The 24,680-nt window shown below is 54.4% G+C and overlaps 9 protein-coding genes across 9 annotated transcripts; 4 read left to right on the top strand and 5 right to left on the bottom strand.

Annotated features, from left to right (window-relative positions):
- Positions 1-709: 709 nt before the first annotated feature.
- B0T26DRAFT_703664 (tyrosyl-DNA phosphodiesterase-domain-containing protein) lies at positions 710-3,212 on the bottom strand. The gene is made up of 7 exons (XM_060441683.1): positions 2,199-3,212; positions 1,915-2,097; positions 1,660-1,844; positions 1,541-1,581; positions 1,398-1,471; positions 1,265-1,325; positions 710-1,185 (listed from the first exon to the last, which is right to left on the bottom strand). Exons 1-7 carry the CDS (start codon positions 3,018-3,020, stop codon positions 965-967), a joined length of 1,587 nt encoding a protein of 528 aa, XP_060298634.1. The 5' UTR covers positions 3,021-3,212; the 3' UTR covers positions 710-964.
- A 1,505-nt stretch (positions 3,213-4,717) lies between these two features.
- Positions 4,718-5,926, bottom strand: B0T26DRAFT_620159 (uncharacterized protein; the record flags this gene model as incomplete). Its single annotated transcript, XM_060436060.1, has 1 exon — positions 4,718-5,926. A coding segment is annotated over one exon (1,209 nt), but the record flags the coding sequence as incomplete, so codon positions are not given.
- Positions 5,927-6,040: 114 nt separating this feature from the next.
- B0T26DRAFT_229415 (uncharacterized protein) lies at positions 6,041-6,394 on the top strand. Its single transcript, XM_060433888.1, has one exon. The coding sequence runs from the start codon at positions 6,134-6,136 to the stop codon at positions 6,329-6,331; it is 198 nt and encodes a 65-aa protein (XP_060298636.1). The 5' UTR covers positions 6,041-6,133; the 3' UTR covers positions 6,332-6,394.
- Positions 6,395-7,165: 771 nt separating this feature from the next.
- Positions 7,166-7,739, top strand: B0T26DRAFT_642157 (uncharacterized protein; the record flags this gene model as incomplete). Its single annotated transcript, XM_060437414.1, has 4 exons — positions 7,166-7,285; positions 7,370-7,448; positions 7,506-7,576; positions 7,641-7,739. 4 exons carry the CDS (start codon positions 7,166-7,168, stop codon positions 7,737-7,739), a joined length of 369 nt encoding a protein of 122 aa, XP_060298637.1.
- A 253-nt stretch (positions 7,740-7,992) lies between these two features.
- B0T26DRAFT_644090 (microsomal signal peptidase 12 kDa subunit-domain-containing protein) lies at positions 7,993-8,442 on the bottom strand (the record flags this gene model as incomplete). Its single annotated transcript, XM_060437598.1, has 3 exons — positions 7,993-8,190; positions 8,247-8,306; positions 8,392-8,442. The coding sequence occupies 3 exons, from the start codon at positions 8,440-8,442 to the stop codon at positions 7,993-7,995; spliced, it is 309 nt and encodes a 102-aa protein (XP_060298638.1).
- A 1,603-nt stretch (positions 8,443-10,045) lies between these two features.
- B0T26DRAFT_739849 (uncharacterized protein) lies at positions 10,046-13,553 on the top strand (the record flags this gene model as incomplete). The annotated part of the gene is made up of 4 exons (XM_060443768.1): positions 10,046-11,355; positions 11,425-11,962; positions 13,194-13,266; positions 13,387-13,553. The coding sequence occupies 4 exons, from the start codon at positions 10,046-10,048 to the stop codon at positions 13,551-13,553; spliced, it is 2,088 nt and encodes a 695-aa protein (XP_060298639.1).
- Positions 13,554-14,259: 706 nt separating this feature from the next.
- B0T26DRAFT_739850 (60S ribosomal protein L25) lies at positions 14,260-15,047 on the bottom strand (the record flags this gene model as incomplete). Its single annotated transcript, XM_060443769.1, has 4 exons — positions 14,260-14,347; positions 14,406-14,698; positions 14,774-14,838; positions 15,023-15,047. 4 exons carry the CDS (start codon positions 15,045-15,047, stop codon positions 14,260-14,262), a joined length of 471 nt encoding a protein of 156 aa, XP_060298640.1.
- A 262-nt stretch (positions 15,048-15,309) lies between these two features.
- On the top strand, positions 15,310-16,419 carry B0T26DRAFT_229657 (putative methyltransferase-domain-containing protein). The gene has a single exon (XM_060433890.1). It carries the CDS (start codon positions 15,364-15,366, stop codon positions 16,234-16,236), a length of 873 nt encoding a protein of 290 aa, XP_060298641.1. The 5' UTR covers positions 15,310-15,363; the 3' UTR covers positions 16,237-16,419.
- A 1,729-nt stretch (positions 16,420-18,148) lies between these two features.
- B0T26DRAFT_229640 (enolase-phosphatase E1) lies at positions 18,149-20,157 on the bottom strand. Its single transcript, XM_060433889.1, has 5 exons — positions 20,050-20,157; positions 19,843-19,881; positions 19,653-19,693; positions 18,588-19,255; positions 18,149-18,485 (listed from the first exon to the last, which is right to left on the bottom strand). Exons 2-4 carry the CDS (start codon positions 19,877-19,879, stop codon positions 18,638-18,640), a joined length of 696 nt encoding a protein of 231 aa, XP_060298642.1. The 5' UTR covers positions 19,880-19,881; positions 20,050-20,157; the 3' UTR covers positions 18,149-18,485; positions 18,588-18,637.
- Positions 20,158-24,680: the final 4,523 nt, after the last annotated feature.

Raw genomic sequence — 24,680 nt, forward strand, 5'->3', positions numbered from 1 at the left:
AACTAGATGACATGTAACCAGACAGCCAATATCCTGGTTAACCAACAATGAACAGGAAGACAAAATAGAAAACCTTCTCCCTGTGCTCTGATGCCAGACAACCCACATCCAGATAAAAATTACCCCACTAACCGAGAAGTAAACCGAGGTCTCGGCCCCCGCCCCGATAGCCGGAGATAAAACAGAGGCAAAGCCAGCATATCACGCAGAAGAAGTGGCACTTAGAATTTGCGATGAGTTGTGTGTGTGTGGAGGCGGCTGAGCAGGTTGAGCAGGTTGTTAGGGTTGAAGAGTCATTCCCCATCCGGCCATAGTTCAGACCGAGATCACGAATCCTGGTAGAACCAAGGCGCCTTGGGACCTTGAAGGCTCAGAGGCTGGCCAGGCACTGATACTGGTACGGGTACGCATCCCGCAAACTGGTGGAGCATGCTTTTCGAGTCTCCGCGGGCCGAAGACGACGATAGCGATGCCGATGAAGATGGCAGCCTAGAGCCAGAGTGAACTCCACCCTTCTCTAACCCGGTGGCCAAGATCAGAACGCCGGCTTCCCAGTTTCTGCACGTCAGCTTAGGTTTGCCGGTTCCGCGATCCTTGACAAGTCGACCCCTGGAGTTGGATACAATGGTCAAATCAGAAAGTCAATACATCTTCAACATTTCTAAGTTCGAACGGGGGGTGGTGTCTTCCCAGGTAGACTAGGTACGCACCAAGCACTCTCTGAAAGGTTCGCGCTGCCGACATATGCGAAATTAGCCCCTGTCATGTCCATGTCCACCGCCGATTTTCCCGTTTCAACGCCCTTGTGCTCCGGATTCGGCTTGCGGCTAACGTAGATGACTTTGCTGTGCGTGAGAAGGCCTTTACGGGTCGACTTGCAGTCACGAAGCACTTCGTGAGGAAACGACGGGGCCTCCCACCACCGAGCCTGGAAGCAGATAGTTCCAGCACCCTAAAAACCTTGTTAGAGCAGTCGTGGTGGGTTCAGTAAGTTAGTAAGATCACAAATCGTGGTGGTACCTACATCTTTGCCACCCTTGCTCTCCAAGACTGTCTCCTCCGAGGGAAAGTAGACACGGAAGTGTCGCTTTATTGCGGCTACATCATCGTCTTGCCCCGACTTGGCGTCTTTGACTTTCCGCCCCCCCGCAGTTCGAGACTCGTATTCCTTGACGCCAGAGTCGCCTACCCACACGTCAGTTACAAGTTACAAGGCAGATGATGGTGTAATGGTCGAGCCAGGGATGGGGGAAATTGTATGTACCTTGACAGGCATAGTACAAGGCGCTGAGGAGGCTGTCGTTGACTGCCCCAATGGAGGCGCACTGAAAAGATCCATCAGCTTCGTGTCCTTTCGAACAATGCTCCGAGCCATGCTTGACAACGACATCACATACCACAAAGTCTACCTCAACAGGCTCCTCCAAGCCGAGACCGAGGGCCTTGGCTGCGCGACCCAGCCCACAGTAGCCTTAATACGATCGCGGGTTAGTTTGATGCCCCTGAGTGTAGCTGGTTGGGGTAGTAGTCATGGATGCACCTGTTCTTGACCATCTCTCCTCGAGGCTGTGGGAGCCCGCGCTGACCAAGCAACCAGTGTCAGACAAACAAGCCAAAAATTTACCGCTTTGGCGGCCGGAGCAGAGAGTGGCGTCCTACATAGTATGAACAAAAGCATAGCGGCTTGTTTCCGAGAAGTCGTAGTTGCGGAGGCTGTCGACGAGCTTCTCGCTCAGGCCCTGGGCCAAGAGAAAGTACGAAAGGTCGTCGCCGAAGGCAGTAAACTGTTGAGTGTCACGCTGCTCTGCTGTCTCTAATTTGGGAAGGTCGATGAGAAACACCATCTTTTCCACCTCATTAGCGAAACGAAACCCAACTACTCGCCAGCGCCGCAACATAGGAGGAAGGACTCACGTTCTCTATAACGCCAGTCTCTCCCCAGTCGTACGAGACAAGATTTCCCGTGGGCACCACGATCCGCAGGTAGTCGTCGTACTTGAGGAGTTGTAGTTTCGAGTGCATAGAGCCGACTCCCAGCATGGGCGGGAAGCAGAACCGGATCCTTTCGCGAGGTACGTTGGATCTCATTTCTTCCTTCTAGGCGGTTTTACGGATTGACACGGTCAGCCCCCTAGTCCCGTGCCAGCCCAGTACGGCAAAGAAGAAAAGAGGCTGGGTCGTGCTCCCCTTCGGCCTACCTTTGTTTCAGTAGCAGCAAAGGCGACCAAGATGACCTTGGTCCGCGCGAGGTCGACTTTCGACAGCAGCCATTCGTCGTCCCACTGGTACGAGCTCAGCACGGCCAGCTTCAGCTTACCCTTCTGCAGCACTTCCTCGATCCTGATGTCGTCGCCCTGGCGGGCGTGGCCGTAGGCCCATGTCTTCTTGACCACGCCGCGCGGATACGGGAGGCGCGATCGTTGCTCCCCCCGGGTTACGAAAGGCACAGTTGTGCCACTGCCATCGCCATCGTTCTTGTATGGCTGATTCGGCCTCACCCGGCCATCGCCGCCAATCTTCACGTCTCGGGAAGGAAGCTCACGGTCAGACTTGGAAGGCTGCAATACGCGACCGAGGCCCTCATTGGCCAGCGTTTTCTGACGCTGCTGTGGCCTCAATTCGACTGGCTCCGACGGCGGCGATGACGCCTTGCGCTTGTTCAGTCTTGCCAAGCGCTCTTGTTCCATCGCCTTCCTGTCGATGCCGGGCGCGGCCAGACCAGAAAGCGACGACGGAACAACATGCCGCTGCTGCTGCTGCTGTCCCTGGTCTTGTGGTTTTCGTGGCGAAGAGGGCACGTGCAGAGGTTTGGTTACAATGGGCTCATTGCCATCACCATCGCCATCGCTGCCCGACTCGGTCTCATCGTCATCCTGATCACTCGTCAGGTCAACCACTGCATCATCCCGCGCGTTCCTGTCAGCAGCGGGGTCCTGGCCGAGCGACATGGCGATGGCAATGCGGAGGGCCTCGTCCTCGTTGACGCCGCCATTGAGCTCGGCGGCCCTGTTCTCAGCCATCTTCCTACCCTTGATCTTAACTTGGCTTGGTAGCGCAAGCAGCTAGGTAGTTGGCTAGCAATCGAGCATTGCAAGTCTGGATGGAGAAAGGAAAAGAATTCAGAAATCGAAAGAAAAACCTGCAGCCTCGGCGCGGAAAAATAAAAAAAAGTGAGGAGTGAAGGTTGGAAGCAAGAATGTGTAGCGTAATCGCGCGAACCCAAAAGCCGCGACTCGCACACCCCCGCCAACTGTCGATTGCCCTGCGAAGGTCACACGACAACACGTGACCGGCTGTCGCTGCCAGTACGGCTTTCGACCTTGCTGAGCTTCTTCTACCTTCCTCCATTACTCTTTTACTCAAACACATCATGATAACTGGGTGGCTAGGTATCAGATTTACCCCCAACCGCTCATAGCTCATTTCCCTGGAACGACGCGTCACCTTTTCTTCTCACTACAGCAACAAAGTACAAATACGGGGTTGACAACAGATCAGCGGCGGATGCTCTCACAAATCCGCAGTCGAGTTTGCGTCATATCCGCGCTTAGAGCACGGCATGTGGAACGTGTTAGGTGAAGATATGTGGCTTCGTGACATTTTTGCGAACTATGCTTAACTAATGCGAAACACACTGTACATCCCTCAAAAAAGAAAAAAAGAAAAAATAGATTAGTGTTGTTGTTGTTCGGCGGTGTTGATGCTTGATGGCCCGGTCCAAGAGGTTCGTTTGCAGAAGACGTCGCTGTCCCCCGGGACCTTGAGTCGCGAGTGACGAGAAACCCCCCAATGCCGGCCAAGAGTAAAAGTCGAGTCCAGGGGAATACAACAAAACCCATATCGCCCCTTCCTGACCCCGTATGTAGTGTAGTTTATATGTCCAGCCGTGAGCGAGAAAGGAGGTAAAAAAAACCACCGTTCTTTCCTCATGAAAATGGAAGGGAAACCCCGAAAAGAAATAAAGCAAAGACCGCCGGGAATGTCGTAGCTTTCAGGCGGGAAATTCCAGTTGACCCCCTGCCTTCAAACCCTTCCAACAGCACGGGTATCACCAAAACAACCAGTGCCCTATCTCGATGCAGGAGTCAAATGGACTATACTCATACCAAATGTCGAAATGACATGAACCCAAGAACATATCCCATCAGAGAGGTATAAAGCGGCGAAAAAAAAACAAGGACAAAACAAAAGAGAGCAAAAAAAACAAAACAAGAGAAACATGTAAAAATGCACCCGCCTCGGCCTCGTCTCGTCCAGAACGCCCGACGAAATCTTTATTGCCTCCAAAGCGCGCACAAGTCTATCCATAGTCAGCCATAAGACAAAGGGGAAGGAAGAAAAAGAACAAGCAGCGTCGTGAATTTGTCATGATGCTCCAGGGCCAGAACGCCAGAACCATAAAAAGCTGTGCCCAACCAGCCACACAAACACTCACTCACATACGCGTCCAAGAACACGCAATAATCCGCCCCAATGTTTCCCGTAGCTTGAAGCTGGCGTGAAAAAGCCCTGTACCAGTACCAGTTCAAACTTCCAAAGATTATCGACATGAGAAAATCAAAAAGAAAAATGTACCGCGGATTATGAAGGCAGTTGTGGGGGATATATCGTGCGGACCCTTCCCGCCACCACACGGAGATAGGGGAGGGATCGAGGTAAACCCGAAAATAGATAATACATGTCGGCGTGGCGTGGGGATTCCAAGCTTTTACCAGGCCGGCGGTGGAGGTCCTGGTCGATCTGCACCTTCCAGCTTCAAGAGTCGGCGTAGGCCGTCCTCAATGTCAAGAATCTCTGCCGGCCGGCCTTTCTGCGCTTCCGTTGGAGCGGCAGATTGCGGTGCCCTGAACTGCGCTCCGGCAAAGGCCGAGGTGCTGGCCGTGGTTGCTGGCGGCGTAGGCGCTGCTGCAGAGGCTTGGGCAGGTTGGCCAGCAAGAAACTGCAACAGCCTCTCACCGACGTCCGGCTCCAGGGGATGCTGTGGCGGCTGCTCCTGTGGGGGTTGAAGCCACTGCGGCTGAAGTGACTCGAGTGGTTGAGCTGATTGCCGGACAAATGCGTTTCGGTCCCGCTTCTCTTTGGAACGTGCGGCAAGGATACGAGCATTGTATGGAGTAGAGAATGCCTTTCCGATGGGTCCACGGGGTGTGCCGTCGAGTTCGGCAGATCCGTCAAGCTCGGCAGGTGAAATGCCAGAAGACGGGCTTCTTTGATCAATGTTCTGCCGAAAACGGCGACCTGCGCCGGCCCCATTCGGCACTGTCTTGGGCTCGTACGGTGATTGAAACTGAGTTAAATTAGGGGGAGAAAATGGGCCTAGGCCGGCCGTGCTTAGAACGTTGGCGGAGCTTGCTCTGCGGGCTCGCTCCTTCTCAGCCCTGTCCTCGCGGAAGAAGATGTCGAGTGGAGACTCGTCGCGCGCAACGTCCAAGGTTGCAAGACGGTGCTTCGGAGTGAGTGCCTCTGAGTCCGTCGCTGGAGGCGACGGCTCCTGGTTGACCCGGCCCGCATCCTTCACACTGGGTGAGTCCAAAGCTTTGGCCAGGAAGCTCGGGATTGGAAGCGACGACGGGGCCGGGGAGGCATGGAAGGTGGCTCCCGCATAGGCAGCGGCAGTGACCGTCCGGACACTTGATGTCTGCGGCGGCGTGCTCCGGCCGGCCTGCTTTGCCGGTCCAGGCGACGTCGAGACCTGTTTCGGTCGTTTGTTCCCGCTCCGAGCCTTCTTCGAGTGTTGCCCTTGGGACGACGGCCCGGTCGGCTGCCCCGCAACGCCTGGCAGCGCCTTGAGCGGGGTGTAGGGACTATGGAGGGCAAAGTCTGTCGGGAATTGAATTTCGGTCATGTCGTTTTCCGAGGCATATGTTTTGCGTGCAGGAGAGGCAAAGGAACGCCGGTTTGGGTTTGCGCGATGGCGGACGGGAGTCGGGGGGTGTTGCTGCTGCATCGTGGATTTTGTGCGGCATATATCCCTGGGCTGGGGAAGGCCGTCGGGAAGAGCTTATGACGTGGTGGCTCGCAGAAGAGGAAGGACCTGTCGTGGGCGACGTAGTAACTTCAGGCGAGTCGTCCGTTTGCTTAGGCGGTTCGCTATGATGGTGACCAGGGCGCGGGCGCGGGCGCGGGGGCAAGAATGCGAGGGCCTGATCTGGGTTCTAGACGCGGGGCTGGGGGGACGGGAGCGCTTCTTGGCGCAATAGTTTCAGAAATAAAATTACTTGAATGGGGGATACTTGAGTCGAGTGTTCTTGCAGTGTGCATGATGCTGTTTTTTATATTTTTGGGGAGTGTTTTGGTTTATTGCTTTTTTTTTTGCCGTGTACCGTGGTAGGGAAGGCAGGGAAGAAAATGACGATGGAGGAGAGCAGGGAGTCGGAGACTGGAGTTGGGGCATCCCCCCAGTTTAAGAATGCCTGGCCGCGATGGATGAGCCACAACAGTGACGGCGAGGAGCTCGGGCCGTACTGGGACTGTGCACTAAGAAATAGGTGGGCGGGCTGCGGGCTGCCGCTCAGCTGTGGTGCCACCAAAAGCTGAAAGCGGAGTTGGTTTTCAGGCGAGCGCCAAGGTGGTCTTGCGGGGAGAGGGAGTGGCTTGAGGGCAGTTTCCAAAGTTGGCCAGAAGAGGGGCGGTTTCACGTACGGATTAATGAATGCGGCAATCGGTGTTAATATTCAACTAATCCATAATATGCATTTAGACATATTACTGCCCTGACCCGCACCCATGGCGGGGCTGTCTGTCAACCGCCACTTCGCAGCACGAGAGAAGACCGACCGACGTGCAAAGTGCTTGAGAAGCTACCGCCACTTGCGAAACAGCAACATATCGCAAGTCCTCAGGTCCTCAGGAACTCACGGGAGGCTTATGCCAGCTGGGCTCTAGCTGCCCAGGGGAGCTTCTTGACTGGTTCGTCATCTACCCCTCTTGCCATGTGTTTCTTGCCGATCCTCAAAGACCTGACCGCCGCTGCCTAGACTCCCAGACCAGAACGTTCTGAACACCCCCCACGTCTTCTGTCGACGGCTCGCTGAATCCAAGCACCCCAAAGCGGTATCTTATTACGAACCTTGTATTTGCGCTCGCGGAACCAAAACGTCCTCCTTTTCCCAACACACCCGACAGCAAACACACACCGCACCTTGCTTCGCATCACATTTCCGAGATGGCCGACGTTGACATGACCGACGCGCCTGGCTCCGCGCCTATCGTCAAGAAGAAGGGAGCCGCTGCCGGCGACGGGGATAGTAAATCCGACGCCAAGAAGCGCTTTGAGGTCAAGAAGGTAGATTCGCCCCCTCCGCCGCCGTCACTGTCTGTGGCCGTGGTCGCACTTTTGGTCCCCAGCCTCTCTCTGACGATGCTCTAGTGGAACGCTGTGGCCCTGTGGGCCTGGGATATTGTCGTCGACAACTGCGCTATCTGCCGGAACCACATCATGGATCTATGTAAGCTCCTCAATACCGACCAGAACTTGGGGCGCTGCTAACGGTCTCCCTTTCCAGGCATTGAATGTCAAGCCAACCAGGCATCCGCTACGAGCGAGGAGTGCACTGTTGCATGGGGTATATGCAATGTACGTCCAGGACCAGCATTTCCTCAAAAATCCGGCACCGATGGTTTGCTAACAGGCCGTGTAGCACGCGTTTCACTTTCATTGCATCTCGAGATGGCTTAAAGCCCGCCAGGTCTGCCCGCTGGACAATAGAGACTGGGAGTTCCAGAAGTATGGTAGATAGACATATCGGTGGCTACTTAGAGCTAGGGCCATGCATGTCAAGTTTTGGGAGGGGAAGACGGAGCGGTCCTCATCAGGTCGTCCGAAATGACTGACGAATGGAACGCGGCATTTAGTAATGGGATTTGCAATAGCGACCATAGGTCGTTACCTAGTACACGATAAAGAACATAATAGTTCGTGGTATCCCAGTTCGCTACCACCCAAAGCTCTCTCTGATATTGCGCCATGTCGTAAGAATTCCTTGATTCGCGTCACCTCGCTGCTTTCTCGTTCACAACCAAGTTCGACAAGTCGGGCGCTTTCCTTGCTGAAAGCCATTTGACGGGATTTTGGTTGTAGAACGGCCACGCCGGGACAACGACAAGAAAGGTTAGGGCAGTGCCGCCGAGAGCAACCCAGACAGCCAGCTTGATGTCCTGGAGCAGGTATCCCACGAAGAATGCGATTGCCTAAGGCCAGACGTGTCAGCGAGACTCTCCGATGGACAATGGGGCGATAAACCTACTCCCACGAGCGACAGGGCGACGTTCGCGATCAGGTCCGCCAGCTTCTGCCCCTCAAAATCCTTGACAAGAAAGTTAGCGATTGCGCCGAAACTATTGCGAGGAAAGGGCGGGCGGCAGGTCCGAGGGCGAGCACACGTCACGTACAATCTGCCCCTCAACTGCAGTGCGAATCTGGTCCAAGATCTGGTCGGCCATGGCGACGGACGCGGATTCTAAACCGAGGCCGTACTGCTTCGACTTTTATGAAGTGGTCCTTGTGTATACAGATTATTGGTTGCGGCGATGACCCTGGAATATCCCACTTCACACTGTCGGTAACTGCCAAGTGGACCGCCTTTACGTGGCTTTCTCAGAATTGGCTGCACGGCTCGAATAAAGGACTGGGTGTCCCTGAAACGGCCAATCAGAGGTGAAGGAAAACAGGTCTCTTCGGCGAGATTAGTGCCCTATGCGTGCGGAGAAGTGCCGGATCACCCTCACCTCGACTGGACCCGCACAAACCGCCCTGGTTAGGCCAGGTCTGTGGGGCTGAAGTGGTCCCTGGTACCTTGCCTCTAGCCCAGAACAGTTGGGCAGATTGTCTAGTGCGGCACAATAGTAGAGTTAACAGAAACTTGAACTTGGCAATAAGGTCATTTCATCCGACATCTCAAAATGCTACTCAACAATTCACGTGTATACTGGAACTAGGGGGATTGGATTGTGAACTTGAATGTCTGCATACCACGCGGCCACGCCGAAGAAAAGATCAATCGTACGTGCCGTTTTTGGTCCCAGGCTTACCATCTATCTGCCGCGTTGGTCCTGTGGGTTTGCACGATGACTAAAAAGTCACGCCGCTAACCCGAGTTAGTAGCCAAAACTTTTCCCTGTTCAAAGTTCTGTAGCCCCTCTCTGCCTCCCGCCAACCGACGGTTCTCAATTGGAAATTCAAGGTTGCACGGCAAAGGCAATAAAACCCTCATTGTTCCCGAGAATCCTAAAAGAACGCCCTATATATTCGACCACTACCCTCCTGCCCACGGAGTCTCCTGTCCTCGCTTGCGTCGCATCTGCTTCTGTCGTTCCGTGGCGAAGCTACCCGGTATCGCCCGTCTTGGAGCTCGAGCCGCGAGGACGTCATAAAACTGGACGATAAGCTGTACCACCCTCCAACGGAAACTCGATCTGAAATTTGCGCCCACATCTACGACCTTTGCGCGACACCGCTGTTTCACAACCTACACCACCCTCTTTGTTGTCACAGATTGCGCGCTTCACCGTACACGATTGCCACGATATTTTAACTTTGGCGAGAACAAGGTTGATCGTTCGGGATCTCGCCGACCAAGCTCTCTTGTTCCCAACATCATCCTGGACATCCTGCCTCGCAAAACCACCAAGTTGGCGGGCTCAGTCGTCGAACCGATTTCCTCCAACCGTTCGCTCCTAGGCCCCGATTTCTGGGTCTACGGTGGAGTGAACAAGAAACCACCATAACTTGTTGCAAGGCAACTCGGCAATTCTGCCCATTCTTAACTTAAAGCTTCTCTTTCCCCAGCGGATTGTCTTATCACGGTCGTGGAAGACTAATTATCTGCACATCCGTCGTCTACAACGAAGGTCATTGCGGACGGCTGCTGGCCGTTCGCTGCCTTCCGCTGGTGCTTTTAGAGTACAACGCCAACTTCCAATATGCGAGCCGACTAAATCCCTGATTAAGGGCTCTAGGGGCTGCTTTAGACTCGATATCTTCTGAAAGGTGGAGATATTGACGCACGCACACGAACGAATTACAGGCACGCCTTATACCGCAGCCATGTCTGACCAGGAGGAGGTTGCCGGAAACTCCGGTTTCTCGACACCGGTTCCCGAACTCGACGACCACCGGAACCAGTCTACTTCGGTGCGCCCGGAGCGGACCCGTCGAGGAACTTTCGATTCTCTGTATGGAACACAGAAAGCCAACTCTGGTGTCCACGACGACGTATATCAGAATACACGAGTGAGGGATTTTGAGGAGGCTATCATCGATGACGATGCACCGGACAGCTCGCCAACCCTTCGGCGCAGTCGGAGGCCGACTGTCGAATCGGTCGATCCTCGCTCGTCGTCGCCTCCAAACTCAGTTAAGGCCTTTGCCGAAGCCCGTCGACGCGAACGCGAGCTCTCCTTTTCGGAGCCCAAGCCCGACCGTAAGCTCGACGATCACGAGCTACAGAGGACTGCGTCACTCCTCAGCCGGCATAGCTACCGCAGCAAACCCCACACGGTAAACGACGATGCCGCTAGTCTGGCCACGAATAAGTCGGCCGAGGAAGACGTTTGCTTCCCTCTACAGGAAGATCGGGCCGGCGGCGATCTGTACATCGACTTTGATTATCTCGAGAACTTCATCAAAGCCGAGAGCGAGCTACGTCAATCCGCTCGCCGCGCGTCGAATGCCCGTGTCTTCTCTGATCTTCGGCCCCAAACTGCCGAGCCTGAGCCGTCTTTGCCAATCGTTACACTGGACGGTGATATTTTGGAGGCTCCATTCGGCATCGAGCTTCACCGCGAGAAGAGCTCCAAAACGTCAAGGACCGACAATGACGAGAAGGGCGACCTCGACGAACAGGCCAAAGCAATCCAGCAAGCTCCGGTTGATCCCAGCCGAGTGAGCTTCTTCTCGTCGGCTTGGGAGTCTACCATACACGCTGCCGACTTGGAGGGCCTGATCTTGCCTGGCGAAGACATCAGAGGGCTGTTTAGTTTTCCAAAAGGGGAGTCCGATGGCGTGTGGTGGCTTAATATGAACAAGCCATCGGAGGAAGAAGTTCGTGCCGTTTGCAGGGCTTTTGGTATCCATCCTCTGACCATCGAGGATATTACGACGCAGGAGTCTCGTGAGAAAATTGAGCTCTTCCCGTCGTACTACTTTGCCTGCTTTCGGTCATTCTACCTCGAGGTCGACGCCGAGACGAAGGAGACGGAGTACGTGCCCTTCAATATTTACGTTATCGTGTTTCGCGAGGGCACGTTGAGCTTCAGCTACGCCAGCAACATGCACGCCTCTCATGTGAGGAAGAGGATTACCATGCTGAAGGACTACGTTGCCTTGAGCAGTGACTGGATCTGTTACGCTTTGATGTAAGACTCCCGGTTGCCCTTTCTTACGACCTAGGTCATGTTCCCGCTTTGGTTCTAACGACAAGGCAGTGATAACATCGTCGATTCGTTTGCCCCCATCATCAACAAGCTAGAAATGGATACAGACCAAATCGAGGACGAGGTTTTCATTGCCCGGACCGACGACATGGCCGAATTCCTTCGAAAAATCGGCATAGCGCGCAAGAACGTCATGGGCTTGATGCGCCTGCTGGGCGGCAAAGCCGACGTTCTCAAAGGCTTTACCAAGCGATGCAACGAAAACTACAAGGTGACGCCCAGAATGGACATTGGACTCTATCTAGGTGACATTCAGGATCATGTTGTGACCATGATGACCAACCTCGGGCACTTTGAGAAGATGCTATCGCGGGCTCACAGCAATTACCTAGCCCAGATATCCATCGACGGCATTGCCCAGGGAACGAGCACGAACCGCGTTCTTAGCAAGATCACGCTTTTGGCTTCCATCATTGTGCCGCTCAACGTCGTTACTGGTCTGTTTGGTATGAACGTCTTCATTCCGTGGAAGGATGTTGATAACTTGGGGCCTTTTTTTGGCATTCTTGGCTCTCTGCTGTTGTTCTGCGTTATTGCCCTGGGCATGGCGAGGATGTTCCGGTGGGTATAGGACAGGACATGGTTTTGGAAGCTTTCTTCTTTTTCTTTTTGTCTATTCAATCTCCAGGACAATCTATTTTTGGAGGCAGTGTTTTGGAATAACACAGGCGGAATAGAGTCTCGGCGTTGGAATAGCGGCATTCGTGACCGTACCGCAGGCAAAGGAGGAGGTGTCGGAGTCACATACTGACCTACGTGCCCGCGTAACGGGACACGTAATCGCGCGGGGCTCGCGTACACATCCACCAAAACCAGGCCATACAACCCTTTTTCCTTTAGACTATAGATATACGGAATAGAATAATCATAGCCCCCCTTTTGGTAGTACTACTATACTCCCCCTTAGACCCAGCCCTCAGTAGTATCATCTAAAATACCACGAACACTCGGGCTATAATCATAGATAATAAATGTTCTCCAGAGAGCGCGAGCAAATACATTAGACTCCTTCCTACTGTGCTGGGAGATGTAATTTTGTTTAGCATGAGGTATATTTCGACCAGTGAACTGCTACCAGGAGGCTACTCCCTGGTTAACCGTGAACCTACTGTGAATTCCGAGAAGACATTTGATATCAGTAATAGAATATTCCAGATTGAATCATTTCATGTCCCGTTAAACTCCCTTAATTAGGAAGCAAGGTTACTTGCAAGACTAGAAGGGTAAATAAATTATTATCAACAACCTTGGTAGCGAACCTGCGTTAAGTGTGCAAAACCCAATTTCCTCCAAGACGGTAAATATTGTTCACGAACTACAGCAACGGTATAGACTCTTATTTTAATAGTTGCATATTGCAATATTTCTACATACAGGAGCTGTATTTATTTATTTTGCTCAGGGAGAGCCAGAACGAGGCCTAGCGCAAGGTAGATCTCGCCCGGCTTGCTCGCTGGTGATTGGCTCCTCACCCTTCCAGAAGCACTAGAAGCTCATCCTTGGCGCAACCTCGAAGGCTTTCTTTTCTCAGACGAGCTCGGTGACGACGATTCTTGCTGCTGCTGCCCCCACTCACTCCAGAACCTCTTCGAATTTGTTTCTTTTTGAACAATTCAACTTCAACCTTGAAAATTGCGAATCGCTACAGCCACTACGGACTCGGATAACCGTCTACAAATCGCATCGCCCTGCGAGACACAGACGCTGCCTCCCTAGAAGAAAAAAAAGTCAACGCGATGGACTCTACCGACCTCGACAAGCTCAACGACAAGGACAAGGCCGAGCTGCGCCAGTTCATCACCAACGAGCAGCAGCGCACACGGCTGCAAGCGCGTACGTGAATTCGGGGGAGCTGGATTCCCCCTAAAAAAAACTACAAACCCCCTACAACAATGTACCTTGAAAGAGACTCGAAAAAGCTAACCAAACCCCCCCCTTGGGGCGACCGACCAGAAACACACACGCTCACAGACACGTGCTGGAAGAAATGCGTGACGGGGCCCATCAAGAGCGGATCGCTGGACAAGACGGAGCAGGTGTGCATGGCGAGCTGCGTGGAGCGGTTCATGGACCTCAACCTACTCACGACGCAGCTGTTGACAAACAAGATGCGCAAGTGAGCTTTTGGGGCGCGCGAACGAGGGTGGCTCTGGTCTGGTCTGGTTTGGTCGCAAGGCCACACAAGCGAAGCGAAGCGAAGCGAGCGAGCAAACCTGACGTGCGTTATGTACGATGCGGTCCATACGACATGTTTGTCCTCCGGGGGTTTGAGACGGGTAGAGGCACGACACGACATGACGCCCTCCCCAGGCCGCGGGCGCCTGAGCTCACAAAGAATTGGCTAGGTCGATCTGGCCCTTCGCCTGTTTGTTTTAACGGCCGAGCGTACGGGGGAATGGTTGGACGTGGGATTTAGGAGAAAACATTACGGCATAGGACGGTCTGCCTTTTAAAAACGGTGGCAGATAGCGTTGCGTGTGTACGATAGTGTGATAGAGAGAGCGGCCCTGGGAAGGAGTGTTGCCGGGCCAAAATGGAACGGGAGCATTGTAATAAATACTACAGGTGTCATAAAACGCATACAGGAGTTGAGGAGACATATATGGGAAGGCCCGCAAGGAAACTGTCGAGCATATTGTTACAGATACGTAAACGAATTAACCAGACCATAAAGTCAATTACCGAGTCTGCAAAGTAGAAGGGTGGAATGTTCAGTTCTTTTCATTGCCAAAATCCTAGGTATCAGACGCCAATCGAAAATGCAATCCATTGCCCTTCAGAAATGCCCCTATTTTCCCAGTTCCCTTGTGCCGTTGTGTGCGCAAATTAAACCAGACCAAGCTTAGTAGCGGCAATGTCTAGAGCGTCGACATCAGCAGTCAGACGGGCGAAAGCCTTCTTGGATCCATCGGGGCTGTTTGAGACCAGTCAGTACGGCACTTCTGGGCGCAAATGCGGTGGCAAGCACTAACCGGATGAGGGTGTTGATCTTGACGGTGTCAATGTCATACAGCTTCTTGAGAGCCTGCTTGATCTGAGCCTTGTTGGCCTTGACGTCGACGATGAATACGAGGGTGTTCTGCTCCTCAATCTTCTTCAGGGCACCCTCAGTGTTGAGAGGGTGGACGATGACCTTGTGTTCATCGAGACGGGGCTCGTGGGCGACCGACTTGCGGGGGTACTTGGGCGCGCGCGACAACTGGAGGGTCTTGGGGCGGTGGAAGGTCGTCGAGTAGCGGACCTTGGTCTTCTTGTGGGCGTGCACCTGAAACGAGAGAAAGCCGAATAGTCAGTACTCAATCCAATCGACTCATTGATGCGACAGGGTGTCTTCACTTACACCCTTGAGGGCAGCTTGGGCGGCCTTCTTGGCCTGAGCGCCCTTGGGCGCCGTAGAGGCACCGCCTGTCGCAGAAAGAGTGTCATCAGCATAAGCATTCGCCCGAACAAGATTGAAAGAAATAATCTGTGTTCAGACTCGCAAAATCTGCTACTGCTTTGATGCGTCACCTGGCCATGACGGCGAGGCGCTGCATTGAGCGGAAGCCGGAGATTTTTGTCGAGAAGTCCATCTTGAGCTCTTATGTACCTTTCTTCGAGTCCTTGGGTGCCATTGCTCCGGTGTTGTTTGTCGTTGGTCGAAGGTGTCGAAGTCGGTCGTCGTGCGGAAGGGAAAGAGACTTCGAGTGGGATTTCGCAAATTTCTAGAAAAGATTGTGTGGGTGGCAGGAACTGTGGGTCCTGCTGTGGCGTACACAACCGGGTTTGGTGTGGCTGACCGAGACCCCCGCTGTGATTTGTTATCTAATCGATAAGATAAGGAATATAACCAGCAAATAAGTTCCCTTTTCCTTCAGTGACACTTTTTTGACTTCACTCATCGTCGCAGTTAGCTGCAAGAAATATCACAGCTCTCGTTTCCTTCACGTCATGGCTATTAAAAAGAAGCGCCAACCCAAAACCCTAGCTGCAGGCCGTCCTCCGGTCTTTCACCCCCGGCCCAAATCAATTTCGAGAAAGTCGACCAAATCTCTCATCAACCAACACCATCTCCTGGAAAAGAGGAAGCGGCAGGCCATCGCCAAGGGCGACAAGGCAGCAGAAACCGCCATCGAGGCCGAGATTGAGGAGCTCGGCGGTATCGAGCGATACCAGCAGGCAAGTCTGCAAGGCCAAAGACATGACCGCGGCGGCGACAGTTCCAAGACTCTCATGGAATGGTTTAAGCCTTGCTTTGCCGAGGGCCAGGCGGCCCCAGATCGCCCTCTGCGCATGCTCGAAGTCGGAGCGCTCAGTACCCAGAACGTGTGCTCCAAAAGCGGACACTTTGAGATTGAGCGGATCGACTTGAACAGCCAAGAAGAAGGCATTCTCCAGCAGGACTTTATGGCGCGGCCGTTGCCCCGGGATGACACGGAGCGGTTCGATGTCATCAGTCTGTCTCTGGTCCTCAACTTTGTTCCCGATCCTCGGGAGCGAGGAAACATGCTTCTCCGCACGACGCAGTTTCTCTGCGGCCCAGAACGGCATAGCAGCACCTGGTCGCTACGAGACTTCTTTCCCAGCCTCTTCCTGGTTTTGCCCGCACCCTGTGTGGCAAACTCTCGCTACATGGACGAAGACCGGCTCATTGCCATTATGGAATCATTGGGATACGCAAAGGCCGCATCCAAAACGACACATCGGCTGGTCTACTACCTCTGGAGGAGGGAATCCAAATGCTTGGGACCTGAGTCCCCTTTTCCGAAAAAGGAAATCCGATCTGGTTCATCACGAAACAACTTTGCTGTCGTTCTAGGTTGACTCGGATGCCGATGATACCCATAAATATGGCCATTGTACTCTATGCTAGGCTTCAAATTTTGGGCTTAGCTAGAATCTATCTACAGCTGAAGACAAGCTTTTAGGCAGTCTACGAGCCATGCTTGTCCAAGCCAATTTCCCAGGCCGGTTACCCGTGTCGTCGGGCGTACCGTTTTGAGGCTGGCCGCGCACTCGGACCGCCCAGGTGACGCCAAGCAGTCCCAAGTAGCAATTCCGGGCTTGTCATATGACATTGGGAAAAAGCCACAATCGCCGTTTGCAAGCGCCTTCCCTCAGGGGCTCGGGGTAGGAGCTCCCTGATTCCATAGCGTCTGTGACTTTACGCTGACTTCTCATACCGTCTATAGGCCGAGAGTCAAGTCTTTGCCTAGAATAGTCTTCATCAGCTGATCCAATCACAAATTGTGTTTCCAGCCGCGAGATGAGCGTGGTTTTAGTCCGAGGGCCGTCGCTGGTGCCGTGAACCTGTCCGCAATGCCGGGCTCGATAGCCCGGTCTCGACTCCATGTTTCCGCAACCGACAAGCCAGGGCCCAAAAGGCCCCAGGCCCCGCATTATGCAAGCGATCACGGACAGGCCATGGGCCAGTTCGAAACGGCAGCCAACGCCAGTGCGCGGTTGCCGTCATGTGTTTCAATAGCGCTTGCAACTGGAAGAGCCCCTCTTTCGAGTTTGGGTCACAATCCACGACAATCTCAATGACGGGCTGGGTCAGAATAAGCCGGATCACTATGCCAATGTCTTAGTCCAAGCCCGTTTCGCCTCTGAAGGATATGGAAAAGCGGTCAGGGTCCCGGAACCCGAAATCATGACCGCTTACGTCAGCTTGAGCAGGACATCGCCGTCCCTACCTCCTACTAGCTCGTGGGAAGCAGCTTCGTATCAATAATCTTAAACGTAACTCAGCAACGAAGTTCGTACTAGGGGGGAAGCATAGTGCCCTTAAGTGTCACTACGTACAGAGCAGCAGCAGATCAGTCCTGTGCCTTTGCTTATACAGATCTGCTCTGGAAACAGCACAAAGCCCATGCGGCGCTGAGAGCAGAGCAAGGCAGTTCGCCCCTCCTCCATCGCCAATGTTGTGAACCCGGGGAAGCGAGTCTGGGAAACCCGCAGCCGTTGCGGCGAGCGAGCAGCCCATCCATCCCACGCCTGGCAGTTTCGAAGCACGCCAAACTCGCTTCGTCGTGTGCCACCAAAAGTCTCGTTTGCGGCCCGGCGCACAAAGGGTCTAGTAGGTAGCGGGGTGACAGGTCACCTAAGGATGTCCCTGTCCAAGACTTTTGAAGTCGCGCTCCCCCTACTGGCACACACGCGCAAGGCGGGGTACGGCCAATCCTGCTGCCGCCATCCGTTGACTGGCGGGGGCCGGACCCTTCGAAAGGTGTCGATATGCGCATTGCCCAACGGTTCTGGTCTGGAACCAAGAGCCTGATTCGCTGACTTGGGGGGGAGTGTGCGGGCTTACGCCTCGTGATGGGGGAGCGGATCAGATGACGGCGCATCAAAATTACAGCCAAGCAAAAGGGAGGCGCGGGGAAACTATTCTTGCTTTTCTTTTTTTTGGGACACCAAGCCAAACCAAGCCAAACCCGCCGCACTTGCCTTTCGCCTGCAAGCTGCCTGCTTTCTCCAGGTTTTGCTTTTTTTGAGGGGGAGGGGTTGTATGAGGGAGCTAAGCCAAGCCTGGCCTGTCACGCAGATCCCAAACCATCTCAAGTGTAGCAAGAAACTATTGTTGGTGATAGGAAGTTGGCGTTTCCCATTTGCAAGAGCCCTGTCGTCTTTAAAACCCCTTGTCGCAACTCGCAAGTACGGGCACTTTGTCCACGCGCTCAACAACTGCCATGTGGCTCCAGCAATCGCTTATCGGGAAAGGGGTTCAGGGGTTATTTGACTCGGGCATTTCTTTTTTTCAGATGACGGTTTTCACATCACATTGAGAGCGTCGACGACGACAAACACTGTGTCGGCCAAAGCAGAGTAAACTAGGTACCTAGGTATCTATCTTGCCTCGAAGCAACGCGGGGAATTGAAGAGCCAAATTACGAATTGCCTGACCAGACCGGCGCTGTGACGATGCTCCTCCAGACGCAGCGACCCTGACTACCCAATCATGCCGATCTTGACCTTTCCAACGGGGGGATACCGGGCCCCAGCTACCCTGCGCAGTTGGAGATTTACTGCAAATAATGTCATGATGATGCATTCTCTAGTCCAATTGCCTCCTGCTCCCTACCAAACGAGTCGTGAGAACACGGGTGACTCGGCAAGGAGTCCCCGCTACGTCAGAGACAGTAGACCAAAGAAGTAGGGAGCGTCCAATTGACTTGCGCTCGAGGAGGCAATGGATGCCATGCATTCAGAGTGTCGGGGTCCATCATAGCTCGGCAAAGCTCTGGATGACCCTGTGCTGCTGCCGCGCCTCTGCAGAGAGCTCTGCGTTACCAGGCCGCTCGACAACGAAGCTCTGCATGCCAGCCAGCTTAGCAGCCTCGACCTCCTTGACGTTGTCGCTGAGGAACAGACACTCGCCGGCGAGGTCCTCTGGGAACCGGGCAGCGATCTTCTCGTAGCTCGCGGCCTCAGTCTTGGGGCCGGCATTGACTGTGTCAAAGAAGCCAGCGATGTCGGGCACTAGGTCGGCCGGGTCGCCGTTTGTGTGCGCGAACAGTAGCTTCTGGGCGGGCACGGAGCCGGACGAGTAGATGACGACGGTGACGCCCTCGCGCTTCCACGACGCGAACCTGGGCGCCACGTCCGGGAACAGCGGCGCCTTGAGCTGGCCCGTCTGGTACCCCTTCTCCCAGAGGTAGCCCTGCAGGCTCTTGAGGTAGGGCGCCTTTACGTCGCGGCGGGTGAGGTCCTCGACGTGCGCGGCGAAGGCCTCGCGCGACGCGGCGTGCTCTGCCGGGAACGCATCGCGGTACCGAGCAAATGCCGGGCTGTCCCACTGCGTGTTCAGGGTGCCAGGAAGTGCCTGAAGAGCATAGGGAAACTGTACGAGGCAGAAAAGGGAAATATGTGTCAGTCCAATGGGCTGTATCCGTCTGCTTCAGGCATGGACGCTCCCCGCAGACGGCAGGCTCCCCCCTCGCTCGAACTACTTGGGGCGAACACCGGGAAGGAGGACGGGGAGGAAGCATGGCACTCTCTCATCATCCGCTACCATATCCCGAGCTTCAGGATGTAGTCTGCAGCGGCACACTACTACGAGGGGGGCTTGATAGCGAAGTGACCGGACAAGACATGCTTTGAGAGAGCAGAGTTGAAGGTGGGGCAGATCCGGCCATGAGTGGTTGACCGCAAGTGGAAAAAGAAAGGGCCCAACCATCATGGCTAGAGATAGTAGTTGGCAAAAGGAGAGGGATTCAAAGCGGAGAGATCTGCCTTACAAGAATATCTTTGACGAATGATATGGGGCAAACTGTGCCCTCTGCCAGCAAAACAACCGCATTAGCCAATCCGTCCAAGCTAATGCAAGCAACGGGGTTGGGTTGGGGGAAGAAGGGAAGGGAGCGGAATGAAGCTGCAAGAAAAAAAAGGTTGGCATAGTTGCAGAGCCAACTAGAGGTCAACAAGTACCAATGTCAAGCAGCACCACTTTGGTGGTGGCCGCCATTGCTGATTTGCTTTGCCAGTCAGCCAGCCAAGCTCTCCAAATCCGCACGGAGAAGCTGAAGGCCCGGGCTTTGGCTCTCGGCGGATTTTTTTTTACTGATTTCCTTTCAGACTTTCTGTGCCGTACAACGTACAGGAAGCTATTTCCTGGGGTAGACGGGGTAGACACACTCAGGAGATGCGAAGCATGAAGCGGTCAAGAACTTTGCGAAAAAGGGTGGGAAAAAAATTGGATCGCCCTCGCCTTGTAAGTGGGCCGAGATAACGAACGAGCAGAATGAAGCAAAAGGTCGGGGCAACAAGAAATCCGGCCTCGCTTGCTTTGCACACTCGCGATGAAAAATTTTCGGCGTCGCAGGAGCTCAGTGTTCGATGGGAAAGTCTCAAAGTCACCAGTGACAACCATCCGTCGTCGAAAACTCCGAGATTGGCATGCGGCCTTGGCTTCTACTCTCGGGTTGGGGTTCGGGTTGGATGAAGCAAAGCCGAGGCGAAGATACCTCGGGGGTCTGCAAAGGAAAGGCGGTCAGCGCAGCACCTTTCCCCAAACGGACCCTATCCCTCTGAAAGTTGCTGAATCCGCGCTGCATTCGAGTCTTGGACAACACCAACCACTCCACCATCACAGGCCTGCATTCAGCGTGCATGCCGCCAGCGGGTTTGTGTGAAGAAAAAAGTCTCAAATTTCTGTAAACGAGCAGCATCTCGTCGGCCTCGCTCTTGCTTGCAGTCTCGACACCGTCTCGTAGCGTCAAGCTGTGCTAGCGAAGAAAAAGGCGGTGGAATACTGAATACGTATACGGATATCACCTCACTATTGGTTCAGACAAGAAAGTAGTTATCGCGGTGCAGCTGATGGGAGCGCTACTGATGTATCTCGGCGGCGCTTTCTTACTTCACTCTCGAGTTGTGGGTGCATTGTTAATACTCGGCTCCTTCAACTAGGAGTAGCTCCTCCCGCGGTATGGATCACATCACGGACGACTTTGTTTGGAAATTTCCAAAGTAGGAAAAGCTAGCAGTCAAGGCTACTATTCCGTTGAGAATGGGATCCTTCCCTCCTGCGTAAGCAGAGGCAGATTCCCCAGTCTAGAGCCTGCGACAAGCTTGCTAACCTGCCTGTTGCTGCAGCAAATCCCAGCATGCAGCGGCAAAATCTGCTTTTCGTTCATGCGGGAACGATCAGAGCAATCAGAGGCCGAGACCTTGCAGCCAGCCCAGCTGGGGTCTTGGTCTCACCGACATATCTCCTGGGAGAAAAGTGAAAAAAAAAAACGATAAGTTTTTTTTTCTGTCGGATTGAGGTTTGTCAACATGGTCGGTCTTGAAGGCGGTGGGACGGGCGATCGGTAAACATGCCGACCACGGTAACCGTCGATTGGTGATGTTGACACTTGATGGTGACACGGCGAAAAAGGGTCGGGCCATCTTCAGATTGGCATTCCAGGACGCCGACCCAGGTCTTGTCGGCCAAAGGACCCCCGACACGCACGACACGGACGGCCGACTGACGGTTGTTTCAGCGGCTGTCTTGGGAGCTGCAATGCAAGTGAAACCGAAATGACAACATATAGCACGGGTGAATATGGGCGGATATAGCACGTGAAGTCATCGCACTCGAATGATCATCGTGCACATAGTGGCTTCCCATGGTTCGTGTTGATAGCTGCCCGTGGTTGATATCATACGAAGTATCCATGGAAACACGCCAATCTCTGGCCACACCCTCACCCGACAGAACTGCCCGTCCGCCGCTTGTCTCATGCGCGATGTCGGATCGGCCTCAACCACAACCAAGCCAACGGCTGAAGGGAGGACGGCAAACAGCTCTAACCAGGAGCTGCGATGCCAGGTCAAAGTCGCCACAACATAAGGGCTTCTCAATGCACCCGCGATCTTCAGGGACTTTGTAAGACAAACAAAAAAGGAAATGCAAAACACCAATCCTCCCGAATTTTCTCGAGCCCACAGATAGATTTTGGGGTCCGCACTGTACTATCAACAGCCTACATTCTCGCATCTCGCCAGTGCATGTAAAAAGGGACGGCCTTCGGGCGGCCCCCCCTCCCTCTGGACGGGTCTGCCGTGGTGGACCTGCCGAAGCCCTCTTTCCTTCAGCAGAGTCCCGCAGATCGACCGTCCGACCCGCCCACCTCCTTCTCGGTTAGCGCCAGGAATTCTGCGGCCGCCAGCAGCCAGCCTGCCCCCATCACTCATTCGTGACGGGGCGGTCGGACGGGCGCGACGACGCAGCAGATAGAGAGACAGAGCCGCTGAGGTAGTCCAGGCCCACAAAAGCGAGTTTGGGATGCTGCACGACGGACGCGTCTCATTTGGCGCGACCCAGAGCCCAGTCGATGAATGATGCACTTAATCAAGAGCGCTTGAATGCTCCAATATCAGTGGGCAATTAACTGCTGCAACCCTCTTTGTTTGATGGGCCCGTTGGCAATCTGTTCTCCATTTGTATAGGGCCAATTAAACAAAGCCGGCATTCGTTTCGACGGCCCAACATCGCCTCATACCGGTACAAAATAGAATGAGGTGGGTGGGGGAGAACGGAGGGGAGGGGGGGGTGTTCATTGTTGTTGCGCCGTTCGCGGGTCAGGTCGATGGGGTGACGACGATGGCTGCCAACCCTGTTGCATCCAGAACTTGCCCGCCTGTTCTGGCCGTCCCAGAGGGCCAACAAAAGGCCGTTTCAATCCTCGACCAAAAATGGAACGGGTTCATTGTGCTGCTGCGGTGGCTGCGCAATCGCAATTGCTGTGCTCTCGCGGCCAGCCGCTCGAGATGGGCGAGCAGCGGACACCACTACGGTACCCGATAGCGCCTCTCGGGGTCACACGACATCTAGAAGCTAGAGAAGAGTGTCGTCAGTAGGGTATCCCGACCTCCCTCTTTCTCACCAGTCCAGCAAGTTCCGTGCGGAATAATACGGAATGGGAACGTTTACATGACGGGAAACGTATACGGACGGCGCTGGCACGTCGTTTGCTTAGGCGTGATCGGCAGTTGCGTCAATGGTCTTATCGCATCATAACAGTCGAAACTCGGAAATCCACCGTAAACACGGTAGACTGCGTGCGTGAGTGCGTGCGTGCTCGGGTTTCCCGTCTTCAAGTCAAGTCTGGGAAAGCGGCGTCGAGGCCCAGGTCCCGTCCCCGAAACGCAAGGCAGAGCATCGAGATCTTGCCGAGACTTGGCAGCTACCGTGTGTTCGTGCTGCCCACTGTGCAGTCTACCTAGTGTAATTCCTAAAGGCATACCCAATCTTCCATCCCACAGAGGTCGGATCAGCCAAATTTATGGGCCCTCAAGCAACAGCCCCATTTATTACCGCCAATAGGCACGCCGTTTTCTCGTGCTTCCCCAGTCTAAACCGTTTTTCATCGCTTCTTGCCAGCAGTCCCCAGGTTTGCGAGGATGTACCACCCCGTTGCTCCACAGCATGTCTCAGTCTGTTTGATAGGATGGAAGTGCATGGAAGGTCGGATGCGATTGAAGTCAATTAACAGTCCATAGCCTATCCATTAGAACCGCTAGCTCCTGCGTGCAGTGTAGCAAAGAAGGCGCCAGAACTAGATTGTTTATCGTCGTCCGCTTTCAAAGATTTGCTATCGTGGCAGCCCATCGTCAATAATCGAGACTCCATCGTAGTCCCAGTCCCGTGCTGCTATTTTAATTAGCGGTCAGCCCAACGATGCGGATTGCGTGCCCGTGCTGCGCTACCTGCAGGCGCGAATCAAAGGCCGGATGCAGCCAAAAGGAGTGCAGCGAGCTCTCAACCAATAGAGTTGCCGGGCTGCTCGCCCCCCCAAGTGAAACGAGAATATACTGGAACCTCCGTCACAGGGCCCTCGGCATCCACCGCGCTCGCTGCCGTCAAGTCGTCACTCAAAGGGGAGAGACTCTCGATTGCGACTGTTACGTACGCAGTAGCCACAAGACTGGAGCAAGGTGCCTACCTAATCTGCTCGTACGCGAAGAAGCACCGACAGTCCTACACTACGGAATGCAGTGTGGGGATGTACTCTGGGCGCCCTGATGCCCCCAGCTCAGACGTTTCGTTTCTAGGCCCTTCCCAAATCCCAATCACGGCTGTTATGCAACGGTGCTCTCATTCTCCATCTTGCGCCTTTCACAGGCGCCGACTCGTCCGGGCGGAGGCATTTGGAAATTGGCCCCGTGGAGAATCGTGGTCCGGGGTGCTGCTGGCTGGCTGGCTCCTGCCGCTGGAGAATGCAGAATGCACACTTGGCTCAAGAGGACACACAGAGAGCACATGTGGGGCACAGTCCCGAAAGCTGCCACCAGCAGCAATGAACGTGGCTTCACGAGCAGCCGTACTCGTGTCGAGGTAATCCCCCGGCAATGCCCTGGCATCTGCTGGTCTGGGGCATGTCTTGGTTCAAGCCCGCAGCGACAAGAAGCCCACTGGTCAATTCATTGTGGGCAGATGCAGCAGTACCCAACACCCAAGTCCTCTCGCTGCTGCCAGAAGGCTGGAGGGTACGAGTGGCCAGTGAGATGGCGGTGTAGCTGCTAATTGAGTGCCTGGCACGACCGGGGTCGCGTCCGGTACACCGTGTCAAAAGCTGGCTTGCAAGGCCAAGGCCAAGCCTAGAGTGGTTGAAAGAGGTTGCATGACACTAGGGACCAGCCTGAGGCCCTAGCGAAAATGGGAACGCACACTCAGGCAGGCGGTGTGTTGTTGCGTGGCAGCGTCTGGGGAACGCCATTCGTCGTCATCTGCGTGCAATGCAGTCCTGCCACGGCTGACAGTGCCAGGCTCGGGGGCG

This window comes from Lasiosphaeria miniovina, assembly GCF_030549165.1.
Source record: "Lasiosphaeria miniovina strain SMH2392-1A chromosome Unknown B0T26scaffold_3, whole genome shotgun sequence".
Taxonomy (NCBI): Eukaryota; Fungi; Ascomycota; class Sordariomycetes; order Sordariales; family Lasiosphaeriaceae; genus Lasiosphaeria; species Lasiosphaeria miniovina.

Excerpts from the sequence above, each read along its gene's own strand:
- B0T26DRAFT_703664 (XM_060441683.1), bottom strand. The coding sequence starts at position 3,020 with ATGGCTGAGAACAGGGCCGCCGAGCTCAATGGCGGCGTCAACGAGGAC. Across the intron at positions 1,845-1,914 it reads AGACTGGCGTTATAGAGAAC|ATGGTGTTTCTCATCGACCT; the intron begins GTGAGTCCTTCC and ends GAGGTGGAAAAG. Across the intron at positions 1,472-1,540 it reads GGAGAGATGGTCAAGAACAG|GCTACTGTGGGCTGGGTCGC; the intron begins GTGCATCCATGA and ends GATCGTATTAAG.
- B0T26DRAFT_229657 (XM_060433890.1), top strand. The coding sequence starts at position 15,364 with ATGGCTATTAAAAAGAAGCGCCAACCCAAAACCCTAGCTGCAGGCCGT.
- B0T26DRAFT_229415 (XM_060433888.1), top strand. The coding sequence starts at position 6,134 with ATGCGAGGGCCTGATCTGGGTTCTAGACGCGGGGCTGGGGGGACGGGA.
- B0T26DRAFT_229640 (XM_060433889.1), bottom strand. The coding sequence starts at position 19,879 with ATGGCGGCCACCACCAAAGTGGTGCTGCTTGACATTG. Across the intron at positions 19,694-19,842 it reads AGTGGTGCTGCTTGACATTG|AGGGCACAGTTTGCCCCATA; the intron begins GTACTTGTTGAC and ends TTTTGCTGGCAG. Across the intron at positions 19,256-19,652 it reads CATTCGTCAAAGATATTCTT|TTTCCCTATGCTCTTCAGGC; the intron begins GTAAGGCAGATC and ends TGCCTCGTACAG.